Raw genomic sequence first — 14,308 nt, forward strand, 5'->3', positions numbered from 1 at the left:
TTTTCCATCTGGCCCTCCTTGTATACATCCCTGTCCCGTCTCCCCGTCAGGAACAAGGTGGGGGAAGAAAAGCACGCCTGCTCTCTCCCAACACATTTTCTTTTTCAGTGGGCTCTCCAGCCTGCGTTATCATTCGCTCCCTCCCACATCTGTTAGCTCACGCAAAAAACGAACGCACAAACACGTTGTCGCGTACATCCGCGCGTAAGCAGTGCGCGCGTGCGGTAGGCCTTCCTGTGCCGAGCTTCCACAACTCTGGCAGTTCTGCCGCCAGAGTTGTGGCATAGCATTCGCATTAGATGCGGTGTATCCTAACTCTTCTTTCAAAGGCCACAATAATACTTCGCAGGGACGAACTTCGGTTGAAGAAGAGGAAGGCCAGGAAGCGCGTGAGATAGCGCGACCCTAAGTCTGCCTATACGCACATCTAGGCGTTGCCTAAGAAAAGCCATGTCGGAATAAACGTGCTCACAAGGGCGCTGGCGTTGTCAAGCTTCCATACGCTGACATATGCGTTCGTTGGTGGGGGGGGGGGGGGGGGGGCGGTGGAAGCAGGGATCGCAGGAGGGAAGAAGAATGACACACAGATAAACGAAATGAAGAGAGAGAGGCGGTGGAAGATGGTAAACGAATATTTGAGATTTCTTTTTTTTTACACCATGTCTCTATCGTAAAACACGGGGCGAAAACTTCCTACAAATCATGCACAAATGCTGCTAACGGGCAAACAGGGAAGCGTTACGTTGATGTATCGCCGTGTTGGGGAAAAAGAAATATGGGCAATGAGGGTGGAGAGGATGTAGAATTAACAGTAGGAAAGAAACCTGGGTGCTCTGGACTCACACACCTCCAGCGTGGGTAAAAAAGAAGAATGAAAAAAAGTGCGAGACAGATAGGAGCGCACGGTGTGAGAAAAGCATTGAAGCTCTCGAGACCAGTGAACTGCCCGTGAGCATGCTTTGGGTGAGGTTGGTCTCCCTGTGCCATAGTCGTATCTTTCTCGCTGCCGTTCCCCGTGAGACTGAAGCGAAGGGAGATCAAAGCGGCTCGCTCCGGTATGCGTCCGGGTGTGAACCCACTAGATCCAGGCCGTCGGTGGGCCGTGCTATAAAGGAAAGTGCGCGGCTACTCATTAATCTCTTTCTGTGTGGTGGCAGCGTTCCTGGCATTCCCTGGCAGCGCCTTCCTTCCTGTCTGTGCGGCGTGGTTGCGGTGGCAGCGGTGCGCCAAGGTGTCATTTAGACCTGGCTGCTGGCCCGAAGGTAGCCAATGGGGGCCGGCTCTTACTTTTTCTCTCCTCCTTTCTGCTTTTCATTATTCTCTGAGCAAACAAACAAGCAAAAGAGACGTCTGGTATGCTTCGACAACGGCCCGTTCCTGCTGCTGCTTCCGCAAGTGTTTGTGTTTGTGCATATCTGTTTCTGTTGCGTTCTTTCTGTGTTTGTACTTGTATGTGCATTTGTGTCTTTGCTTGTATACGTGTTTGCGTCCATGCGTACGTTCTTGTGACGTGTACTGCTGTGGTTGGGTCAGCTGTTGTGTACGCGCTTATGGTCATGGGTTTTCGCGAGCTTGTGTATACAATTGAGTTCACATGTATCTGTCTGTCTTTATGTGCGAGTTTGTGTCCGCGTTTCGTGTATACATTTGGGTCCCAGCCTTTTTGTATTTAGGTATATATTTGTGACCACGTGTCTTTGTTTGTGTATGCATTTGTGCTTGTGTTTGTGCGAGCGCGCAATAAATACCCCATCGAACAGTCAACCATCACTCAAAAAAAAAGCCCATCAGGAACTCGTTGGGCGCACTCTTGCCGAGCTCGCAGAGCTGCTGTGATGTTGGCTCGCTCCCTGGGGGGCGCCACCGAACGATGGTGAAATGCGGTCCCGCCACAGAATCTCGTACCACCCGCGCTTGCTTGCCCGTGGAGTTCTACACAGCAGCGCAGTGACATTTCACCGTTGCTGCTGTATACCGCGCACACAATGGTGACCGCGACGCAGGCGGTCGCATATTGTTTTCAATTTGTCGCGGCTTCATTTTTCTCAATCGGCCGCGAATCGTTTCTGGCCAGCCAGCGTTGCTCTGTTCTCTGTCGATCGGCCTTGCGGACTGCACAAAGATATAGAAGTGAAAATGGGACAGCTCCAAAAAAAACGAAATAAATCATGAAATTAATATTGAGCCTCGAAAAAAAGTGCTTTGTCGGTGAGAATACAACGGTGTCCCGACTTCGCACTGATGTCTGATGGCTGGCTGCACTCATATACTGCTCGATTTTGCTGGTGAAATAAACAGAGACAGAGAGAGAGATGAAGATAAGTCAATGGTAACAGAACACCCGAGCTTGAACAACCGCTTTACCTATACTGGACACGCGAGAGTCAAAAAAGTGAGAGAAGAGTCACGAGCAAGTGTTTTTTTTTTATTTTTTTGTCCTTTCAAGGTTTTCGAAGCGTTGTTTTTATTCGTGTTTCAAAAAAAGTCCGTTAAAGGGTACACACGAAACACTCTTGGTGTGCCTCTTCGGTCAACATGACAAGCCCTTGGATACTGTCCCGTAGGGATGATGGATTGCAGTTTTGCTCGACCGCTGCAATCTGATGCGCGCTTTTTACACTCCTGCTTTTTTTTTACAGCCTACAAGTTCATGTGTCTTTAAGTGAACGATATCAGGCTGCCAGGCATGTTATTTTTTGCTTTTATAACGTTGACAAACAAACCAAGGTGACGATAGCATCGAGGTGTTTTTTTTTATTTCTTCACGCGAACATCCACGCAACTTCCCAAATTCTGTAGAATATAGTGCATGGCCCGCTAAAACATAAAATGAAAAAATTTTGCAGATCCCACGTACAGTGAGAATCAATTATATGGGAAGCACGAATAAGAAAGGTTGATATGTCACTTTAAAATCAGCACAACATTACGAGGTGGAGGTAAATGATGCCGTACATGACTTCCATGTTATAATTATCATGTTTGGATGTGTCGTTTACCTTCGTCATCTATCCACATCACGTGATACCAAGTTTAGTACATGTCGAGCTAGCGAAACGACCGCGAGCACGCTATGAGCGTAATATGTTGTCATGTTCTTACATGACACGCGTGTCAGGATTATCATGTTTGCACCAGTGATATATTTTGTCATCTTTTGACGCCACGTAACACCAAAGTTGGTATATGTGGAGCTAGCGAAACGGCCGCGAGCGCATCATGAAGGGCCCAATATATTCCAATGTGACGTTAATGCACGTGAACGCTGTGCACAGTGACGCTACGTTAGCAAAGCGCTAGCACTCTATAGTCTGACGCCAGGTGCGACCGGGGCAACCAGCGTCCGTCGGCGCGGCCCGACGGCAACCGGCGTGGAATTCGCGCTGATACGTTACCCAGACAACACTGCGTCTCCCTCTTTTCATGACGTAGGGACAGCGGACGTGCTGAAACGCGCATGCGTCAAAGCAACGCAGCGCGGCGCACGCCTGCGAGTATATAGCAAAACCGGCGCCTGCCGTCGCAACGACAGCGTGACGCGACGAATTGAACACCAGCGAGCGCGCGCACCGCCTCACGTCGAAATGTATTGGCGCCTTGACTATGGCCTGTAGCCATGACATCACATGCATCTCATTATTATCATGTTTGCACCAGTCACATACCTTCGTCATCCTTTGGCGTCACGTATTGCCAAATTTGGCATACGTGAAGCTAGCAAAACGGCCTCGAGCGCATCATCCGTGTGGCATGTAGTCATGTTGGTACATGACAAGCATGTCGTGATTATCACGTTTGGATGTTTCATTTACCTATGTAGTTCATTCGCGTCGCGTAATACCGAGTATGTGAAACGGCCACAAGTGCATCTTGAGCGCAGCATGTAGTCATGTTGTTACATGACATGCATCTCATGTTTATCATGTTTGCACCAGTATCATACCATCGTCATCCATTCGCGTCCCATACTATGAAATTTGGTGTAAGTGAAGCTATTGAAATGACCGCCAGCGCATCATGAGCGTGGTATGTAGTCATGTTGTTACATGACACGCATGTCATGATTTTCATGTAAGGGTCTGTCGCTTGTGTTCGCCATGCAATCATGTCATACCATACCAGTTTTGCAACACGCCATGTGAACGAAACCACCGCTTGAGCAGCAGGACTACAAAACGCAAATCATGACATTCATGTCATGTATGTCATGATCTCCATGTCTTGACTAGTTGAACGTGTTCTTCATACAGTCATGTTATGCCATACCAAGTTTGGTATCGATACCATTGTCTAAACGGCCAGGAGAGCCAAAAGTCTTAGGCGGCCAGACAGACAGACAGACAGACAGACAGACAGACAGACAGACAGACAGACAGACAGACAGACAGACAGACAGACAGATAGACAGATAGATAGATAGATAGATAGATAGATAGATAGATAGATAGATAGATAGATAGATAGATAGATAGATAGATAGATAGATAGATAGATAGATAGATAGATAGATAGATAGATAGATAGATAGATAGATAGATAGATAGATAGATACGCTCAAAGTCGCTGAAGTTCGCTAAGAAATGCTTTGCATTTAAAAAATTTTGCGCCGCTTGCACAAAGTCGCGTAAAGCTGGGTCATAGCAGAGCCGGTGGGCACATAGCTGGTCCTGCCTCGGCTAGGCTCTTACCAACGTGCTCTCTCTATGTTTCTTTCACTCTCTCTCAAATTTTATCTTTCTCTTTCTCTCCCCTTGCTATAGTATACTTCACATGGCGGTGCTTGTTCTCTCTTTTTTTTTTCATTCTGGGTCTTTCTATTTTCTCACCATGTCCACTTGTTTCTCTTTCATTCTACCCTTCCTGTCTTCCTTCCTTTACTTTCTCTTTTTTTTTGTCTTTCTTCCTACGCATCTCTCTCTCTTTCTCTCTTTTTTTTCTCTCTCTCTGTGTAGTCATTCATTCGCCTTATATCGTTTTCTCTCTTTTTTCCGTTTGATCCAGTATATTTCTCTCTTTCTCTTTCCTATCTACGTATCTCTCTCCTTTATTTCGCTCTCTCTCTCTCCCGCTTTATCACACTTTATCTCTCTCTAGTGGATGTAATCGTTCTCTCCTCCTCAGCACAATTGCATCTTTGCTCTTTACCCTCACTACCCTTTCCCACCATCTTGCTATACTATAGTATACAATGCTCTTTTTATGCTCCGCTTGCCGTTCAGGATAGACGAGTTGTTACGACGCTAACCCTCAGGTCGTGATGACGCGGGTTCGATTCCCGCCTCGCCATAAATTTCTCTCTTTATACATCCTTTTTTTCTTTTTCTCTTTATTTATTTTTCTCTTTATCTCACTTGTGGACTCGTTCTTTCGCATGTAAGAGTTATTGCATCTCACGTCGGAAAAATCGGCGTACGTGTTGTAGGAGGGATGCAGAAGGGAAAGAATAGGAAGGCGATTAAAGAGAGGGTAAAAAGAACACGTGTTGGTTAATGATGATGAGAATTTGCTACCCGCAGTTGCAGCTCAACTGAGAAAGCGTTATTAGCCACTTTCTTTATTACCGAAAAGATAACCTAGCGGGAATAGATGTGCTTTCAGCCTCTCAGCTGGCGTTTAAGCGTTACAGCTAAAAAAAAAACTATGAGCACTTTTTGACATCAGTAAAGGTGAGGTTTATGCAAGAGACCGGGCGTTGATTCATTGATGATCGCTCACTGATAAAACCTAGCGGGTCTGCCACGTGCTGCTCAAACACCGCATCCAAGAGTCTTTTACTCTCTCATTGATAACTGAGCCGGTAAAAGAAAGAGAAAAAGTGCCAGCCGAATGCATTATTAACTTTACAAATTACCACGGGTCATCGCTCTTTAACTGAGTCTCCTGCCCCCCCCCCCCCCAAAAATATGATAACCGCATTAACATAACTTCTGATTAATTACCATAAGCACAAAAGAGTCGCACGTGCGTTCGGGTGTGCGCGGCTGTTTTCTTTTGAACCACTTATGCAAAATATATGCCATCAAAACGCCACACTTGTTTCACGAGCCAATGTTTCATCGGTGGATCACGCATAATCGAGCATATTCCACCTTTTGACCTCCAGCACCCACGCAGAATATTGATCATTTTTGTATAATAAACCAGGGCAGCTCACACACACATACACGCATTGCGCAAACATGGACGTATATTCGTGCAAGTTTAATCTTGCGCGTCGTGTCGACGGACGAATCCCGCAAGGAGGGAAACACTGATTAATTGAAGAATTACGCGAAGGGGCTACCGCCACGCCGCACCACGTCAGGTTGCTGCAAAGTAAGTGAGGACGAGATGGCCGAGCGCTCCTCTTGCAGTATTAACACCTAAGTGCACTCATTTCGCGGCTCGACCTCTTTAAGTTAATTAAAACCGTCCACGCATGGCTGTAACTTGTAATGAGAAGATTGCGAATGAAGAAGAAGAGAGCGAGCTTTTTTCATTTATCTTTTCTTCTCTCACTCGGCTTTGGTTAGTTGCGAGAACGGAATGAAGGCAGACAAAAAGAGAGAAAAAAAAAGAAATGGGAGCACAGAAAGACAAGATGACTGAAAAGGAGACGTGAAGGACTCCAGACAGACGAACATCGAAGCTGTGAGAATCAACGTGCCTACGCGCGGCGAATAGGCCAGTCCCGAGAACTCGCTGGCTCTCTGCACAGACCAGACAAGCCAGCATGGTCAGCTATCTTCCCGGCCCGGTGTGTAGTATGTAGTCGACAGTGTTTTCTTTTCCTCGTCAGCGTGCGCTCTCTACTTCAACGAAAATAGAGAAAAAAAGAGATAGAGAGAGAGGAAGAGGGAAGATGCCCTGACACCCTTCAAGAAAAAGGTGCACGAGCTCAAGTATTGTAAGGTTTCTTGAACATATTCCGATTTATTTTTCTATCTAAGGGGTAATTTTTTTTTCGTGCATTCCACCGATCCCTGAGTCGTGTGGAGAGAAGACACGCTACACTAAACTCAAAATCTTGGCCCTTTCTTTTATCGTTTTCTCTCTATCTATCTATCTCTTTGTGTGTGTGTGCTTCGACTGTGCCAAAAACATATCTACCACGAGTTACCCTCCTGCGAAATAGCTTCTTTTAGGGTTGCTGGTATTCAATATATTCGGTAACGCCAACGTTCTAAAAAATCGTTAACACCACCACCCACGCCTTGCAGTATGGTGACGGTCCGCTCTTTTACCGAACCTTCCTAGCACCCTCTTTTCAATCTTTCATTCTTCTTCTCTATCTCTTTTACCTGCGTGTTTGTTTTAACCTTACCTTTTACATGATTTCACTGCCCCGTAACCATCAACGGATACGAATAGAAGCTCCGCCACTTTTGCAAGGTATTTTTCGTTTGTTATCTTTACTTTAAGCTTCTTCAATGACCTCTAACGAAGCATTGTGGTGGCCTCGTTGAAAGATATAAGCGCGTTGCTTCTTAAAACTTGTTTTTGCGTGTACATGTGGGATTTCGGTCCTAAAAGCGAGCACGGAAGTGCTTTGATGAGACGAAGGGAAAACTCTTTTGAAAGGTCGCTCCAAGTGAAACACCGGAAGCATTTTAGCTGATTGCAGGAGCGTCACTATGTCCTTATGTTTATTTTTGTTAGCCTCAAAAAACTAGATGTACAAAAAAAACCGTTAACCAAGTTTTCATTTTCAAAACACGGATATCCTATTCCTGTCGAGCTTTTTTTTTATTGAAGTAGTAGGGTAATGAGGTAATTATCAGCCGAGATCAATAGTTTCACATTCCTCATAGGCTTAAACAGTGGTCTCTCCAAAACAAATGCATACGCGTCAGCCCGTGCACTGACAATTCTCTCATCTTTTTCTCTTCTCTTTCCTCCATCTCTCATCTTCTTTACACTCCCCATTGCCCCAGCGTAGAGTAGCCAACCGGGCATGTGCCTGGTTAACCTCCCGACTTTCTCTCTTGTTGTTCTTCGTTCCTTTTCCAAAACAAACGTTTGCTTTATATGAATCACGCGCACCATTATGACTATTCTTCTATTGAGCAGTTTTCATAATGTAGAGTGGCCATAGCTCGGGCTTTATTATTACTTTTTTTTGCCCTTTTCAAAACGACAATTAAAGAGTGCTCGTGGCGTTTTGATCTCTTATTCTATGTACAAAGCATGTAAGCGTATACACACATGCCAGATAAGATACTTGTGTTTCGTTTAAGATAAAAAGCTCTCTCTCCTTTCTCTCTCTACCTCTCGCTGTATGCTTCGATAATTCGTTCGAATAAATGGCACTGTTTTCTTTCCAGGCCCACTTCACCAACTTACTTCGTTGTTCTCACCGTCACAAACAGAAGAGTAGCTTTTCTATTTTCCAAAAGGGGGAGTGGTCGTGGAATGCGTACTGACCAACTGGCATTGAGGGAAGCACGTATAACAAGTGCGTCATTGTTGTAACCAAAATTTCAAAGCTTGTTTCAGCCACATTACAATAGCACACTGCATGTGTAAAACAAAATACAGCCTGTGCATAATTATCAAAGGTAACCACAAGAAAACAAGGGACACAGAAAGAGACAACAGGTAGCGCTTCGAGAGTGCAGTCTTCGTGTGCTCCTTGCGGTTACCTTTGCTAATCATGAATCACTGACTGTCCTGCACCCTTGGTCTTCTAAGTTACGCGTGGTAGTTGGAGCGCTTATGAGGCCAGCTACAAGAAAAACAATAGAAATGTTCACCACCCCTCCCCCACTTCCACTCTTATGGACATGTTCAGGGGGGGGGGGGGCGAGCTAAACTGGCGCCATTGTTAAGCAAGTCACATATAAGTGTCACTTTTTGTTTTTGTTTTCTTTTTGGCTTTTATCAGGCCGACAACATGAAGGCAGCCTACCAGCATATAAGACTTAGTAAAATGCAGCCCATATTATGCCTATATGAATTTTTAGGGCCCGTTCTGTATGAGGCAACATTTCTTTGGCTTTAATACAAAGGTCAAGACGCATCTATTGAGCCATCCAACAAAACAGATAGTACGTATAATCTCCGTGCCAACAGTCAATATGTGCGTATATTCTGTTGTCGCCTTCTGGTTGTGGCTGTGCAGTGCGTTCAAAGAAAAGAAAGGTGCTTGGGTTCTGCACGTGACCACACGCGACGCTGTGATGGTGTCACATGAAGGAGAACCTGCTTAGAAGCGTATTGGTTGCATTCCTTCTTCTGACAGAGGCCCCTGGGGAAAATGGCGCAGGCTCCAGCCATTGAAGGTGTCGAAGAAGTCAATCCTAGGGAAACGTCAACGGTCGGCAGCTTTACCACTTCAGTCGAGGAAGGCGATGATGTCGGACGCCGGTCGCCATCCATCGGTAGCCACGAGCTGGAGCTGGGCCCATCCTGTCCGCCGTTCGAACCACGAGCTCTGGAGAACGTAGTCTTCGCCATCAACAGCTTCGCCCATCAACTGCTGATCTACCTTCCACGCCAGCGAAACCTTGCCTTCTCGCCAAGTCACATCTATTGGCTGCTGGTTAGCGTATGGTTGGGTAGCAAGGGCACCACCCGGGAGCAGCTCGAGCAAGAACTGCGCTGCTCCGAGCTGCCCGCACCCGCTAACAAAGTCCAGAGCTTCTTCAAGAGCCTCATACGCTCACTGAAAGCTCGCGGAAGACAGCAGCGCGTACAGTTCATCAGAGCCCTGTACGTGACCTCGGTGGACAGCCTTCAGGACACCACGAGTAAAACGCTGCGCGAGTATTCCTACGTGTCCATCCGCGCGTTGCTGGTGGACGCCAGACCCGACCGCACGAGGAACGAGATCAACCGATGGTTCGAGACGACGTCCCGCGGGCATGTGCCCAGCGTGATGAGCGGGAACCTGCCGACCACTGGCGGGGACAGAAGGTCTTCGAAGGTGTGCCACTTGATCGCGAGAGCAGCGTACGCCGAGCACACCTGGGGCTCTCGGTTAGACCACCACAAGACGATTCTGGCCAACTTCTACAACAACGACACCAATCTCTGCAAGCCTCGCATTGTTCTCTCCACGTGGTACTACCACTACTGCACATCCAAGGCGCTCTCGGCTCGCTACTTCGTAGTCCCAGGCGTAGGAAGCAAATGACACATGCTGCTCCTGCTGCCCAATGACCGCCGCGGGCTGCACGCCGTCGAGTACCGGCTGGACACCGAGGCGCCGCAGAAGGCAATGAAGAGCTGCGAGGAGATGCTCGTCGAGCTAAGCATGCCCAACATTGAGCTCGAGAGCTCCGTGTCGCTGCGAGATGGGCTCAAGCGGGCTGGCCTATCTGATCTCTTCGACCCCGAGAAGGTTGACTTCAGCGGCCTGTTTGAGGAGGCTCGTGAGCCCCTTACCAAGTTCGTGCACAAGGCCAAGCTTAGGGTCGACAAGGTGGGCTACGAAGGAGAGTACCATGGCGTCACGGTGTTCACCGAAAACTGCGAATACCCCAGCGCGCCCATCGAGTTCCACGTGAACCATCCGTTCTTGTGTGTGCTGTACAAGCCGGTCAACAACACGACCCTCTTCATCGGTAGGGTCGTCGATTTAATTTGGTGACGGAACACCCGAGTCGGTGCAAGGTGGATTCGCTCTATACATAAGTATGTTAAACGGTTCTCCATCTTTTTACGTATTACTATATTTTTGAATATTACTCCGTGGTTATAAATAAACGAGTCTTTCATGTATTGTAAACATATTAGCACTTTTTTCTCGTTGGTGTCTTTATCTGTGAGAGTAAGTATTTGAAAAGAGCATGCAAGAAATACCTTTGTAAGGCACACTGTATTCCGCTGAAGTGGTTTTCGAAGCACGGTAGAAAACTATGAAGCGCACGCAGAGTGCTGGGATTAAAGCACTGTAATAGACCACCGTATGCATCATCTATAATGAGACAACTGTATTGGCCACAAGATTTTAGTATTTATTTGCAGCTACTTCGTATTAATACCGCTTTTTGCGACTAACCGTCTTTACAGATAATTCCAAACAACCTATTCAAACCATCCCTGAACCAATGTCAGTGTGTCAGTCAGCACTTTACAGCGCTAATTGGATTTCTACTCTTCCTTTGCAAGTCATGGGAACCTCCCGAGGCCGCCGCTGCCAAGCGGGTAATTGGCACAGTAATAAGCACGCCGCCGTAAAGCGTTAAAGGCAAGCTTTCATTAGCAGTCCACCCAAGGCGCAACTTCGTTCGAAAGACAAGCGTGGCTTAAGGGTAAGCTGTGTTCATATTCGCGCACGGGGGATTTCTGACACTCCTGAAATTATCGTCGCGATGAAGCCATTTTCGGCGCGACTTACGCATTTTGTCATGCGTCACTCTGTTATATGTGTGTGATTTGGCCAATTTTTAGGCAGAAGCATATTCTGAAATAATGGTTCTTCTATTCGCCCAGGTGAAGCTTGAGGCCGAGACTACTCGTAATCGTCCACTGTTCGCCGTTTCGTCTCGATCATCGTATGACCTGATTACCGTGTTTGTTGATCTGTTCGGTGCATGCTCCACAACTAATCCGTAAACGAAAGTGGCGCGAAGCACCTCACGCGATAGGTTTAAGACGCATGGAAACTGACGAACGGTAGGCGATTCCAAAGAAAACCTATAATGCGCGATGGATGTTAGCGTTTACGCGATTAGCATCTAAGCACTTTAACGACACATCGCAGTAGCATTGCCGAAATGCGTAGAAGCGAGCAGTGTGTTGCAGCCGAAGTATACTCGTTCATGCCTTCCCTCTCCACTTAACGGTAGTGTGCTGCGGAGTACCGATAACCGTTACTGGATTAAACAAGCAGTGCACTTCAATATTGTAGCTTTTGTGGAACAGATCTTTTATACGACCCATGTAAACGTGAAGAGTGCTGCTGCGTTACAGGTGCTGCTAAATTAAATTAGTGTATGTCTGTAAAAGCGTGCAGACAACATGAGCTGATCGCCGCGAAACAGCAAAGAATGAAAACTAATGAAAGGCGCAGCTCTGGGCAACGTACGCGAAATGACGGTTTCCAGATCCCGATGACGCTAGTAAGCTGTGAAAACGTATACAAGACCACGAATAAGGGGCAAAGGGGAGATGACAAAAAGAGGAATGGGCAAACGGTTTCTGTATACCAACCTTCATAATAATACGACTTCTATAAGCGGCAAACAAATGAGAAACAAAACGAGCACGCTGATAGATACAGCCAGCGAGAGATATAAATTGCGATTGTTCCTTCCCCTCTTCTCAAACCGATGATTCCTGTGGGCGTGCGTCAGCAATACATGGACGTCTGATATTAAATCACAAAACGGTGCCACGGTGACCTCGTCGTCGTCTCGCAATCGCTCACACGACCCGCAAGTCTGGGAACCCTCATTAGTTCCTCATTTCCCTCGTGCTCGTCGCTGGCCTTCTTCTTGCGCTCTGCGAACGACACACGGGACCCCGACACCGCCGGTAACCCGGCATTTGTCATTCTTCTTGCCCTTCCTTTATTCCTGACAAAATCTTTCAATGTCAGCGACGGGGATGGTCACAAAAAGAGGGAGAAAGGTTGGAACGATACCTCCCCGGACTGGTACTATTGCGAGGCTGCATGATCGACCTCGTTTCGTAGATTCGGTTTCGGCAAGATCGAGACCTTGCCTCCGGCTGCCGTAGTTCCACTCCCGCGGTTCCCCCATTTATTCTTTGTTTTTGTTTTTGTTTTTCGTGTGACCGCACCGCGAACCCCTTTCGCTGCGTCAGGTCCACGCGAGAGCGAAACGATGTCCAGTCCCCTTATGGCAGCACAATTTACTCGGGAAAATAAATGGCCATGACCGCGGCTATCAAATCAAAGGAAAATTTTTGTGTCTCTCTCTTTCTTTCTTACTTTCTTTTCATTTCATTCGTCTTGCCCCGTAAACCCCTGCGTCGATGTTCAGCTGCTGCTCGGTGCCACGGTCGTGACCTGTGGCGGGTCCTACGGGAGACCAATGGTGGGCAGAATCTTCGACTTCTATATATTTTTAAAGAAGAAAAGAAGAAAGTAAAAATAATAATCTGTGGAAAGAGGTACAGTGTGGAAGGGTTTGAGCGCATGGACACTGCCGAGGGGAGGCAGTACGTTCCCTGCAGCAGCGCAGAAAGGAAACCTTGCGAAATGGGAACAGAGTCGAATGGGGAAGACTGACCCCCGGGGTTCCCTATTAGGTTTCGCAGAAGACCAGGCATTCGAGAGGCAAACTGCGCTGCTGGACGACGTGAGATAGCAAAACTGTGAAGAATTCGCAAAGCAAAAAAAAAAGGGGGGGGGAGGTACGTAAAGATATCGTCAGCAAAAATAAAGAGTGTAGCTACTCTAACTGAGGACAACGTAGAAAAAAGTAGGATTTTTAGCGCAGTCTTGTAAGATAGGGTGCAACTTCTTTGCAACAGATTTTACGCGGGGAAAGGAAGAATTCAGAGAGCGAAGCTGCAGCAAGATCCGTTGCCTCACAAAACACTAGGTGCTTTTCTTCAAAGCGGCATTACTATCGGCTTCCACGTTCAGCAAAACTTCCGGCCTGCGAATTGCTTATGACTGCACAGACTGTCGTCGCACAAGTGTTGAGAATTTCTTTTTTTCTTAAAGGTGAGCTTCTCTGCATATTCGACCATATTAAAATAATGGCGTTTTCAAATAATGTCAACAGTCCAGTAACAGCTAGGGTGGCTCAATTTTTTCTGAGAAACTCGTCAATCTTTTTTTAAGTAAGCAATGAACTATAAGTCCAAACCGAAACAAACACCGAGCTGATCCCGTGCTGGCTATACGATGACGTCATGAAATATTCGACGCACCGCCACGGCTGGCCATGGCGTAAACACGGCACACGTGCTTCTTCAACCGTGTTTAGAAAAAAAATATGGCATATCCCACGTACCTGGGAATGCGAAGCATGCGGAGAGAAGGTAACCATGTTGCAACTTTTTTTTTATTGAGCGACACGTCAGGAAATGACGCTAAAGTATATGTACAAATGTTGCACGCACAGACATATGTTGAAGAGTTGAGGATGTTCATATAACCAGTTGTTTGCACTTGTGCAACGATGCCAACTAGAACATGCGTCTAGCAACACCAGAAGCTGATACGAAGCGTTGATGCTCGCGAGAATGCTGGTCCCAGGAACTATTACATGAATCAACTTCAACGCATGGCAACTGACCACAATTTACGTTAACCCGACGTGACGGCTGTATGAAAGGAGTACATGTGTAATGTTTATAAAACTTGGTAGACAGCACTGCGACCACTATTGACGTCTCACGAAGATTGGCG

The 14,308-nt window shown here is 46.9% G+C and overlaps 1 protein-coding gene across 1 annotated transcript; it reads left to right on the forward strand.

The window, feature by feature from the left end:
* The first annotated feature begins 10,117 nt into the window (after positions 1–10,117).
* Positions 10,118–10,570, forward strand: LOC142767020 (antithrombin-III-like). Its single transcript, XM_075868238.1, has one exon. It carries the CDS (start codon positions 10,118–10,120, stop codon positions 10,568–10,570), a length of 453 nt encoding a protein of 150 aa, XP_075724353.1.
* The last annotated feature ends 3,738 nt before the right edge of the window (positions 10,571–14,308 follow it).

Source organism: Rhipicephalus microplus, chromosome 1 (genome assembly GCF_043290135.1).
Source record: "Rhipicephalus microplus isolate Deutch F79 chromosome 1, USDA_Rmic, whole genome shotgun sequence".
NCBI lineage: Eukaryota > Metazoa > Arthropoda > Arachnida > Ixodida > Ixodidae > Rhipicephalus > Rhipicephalus microplus.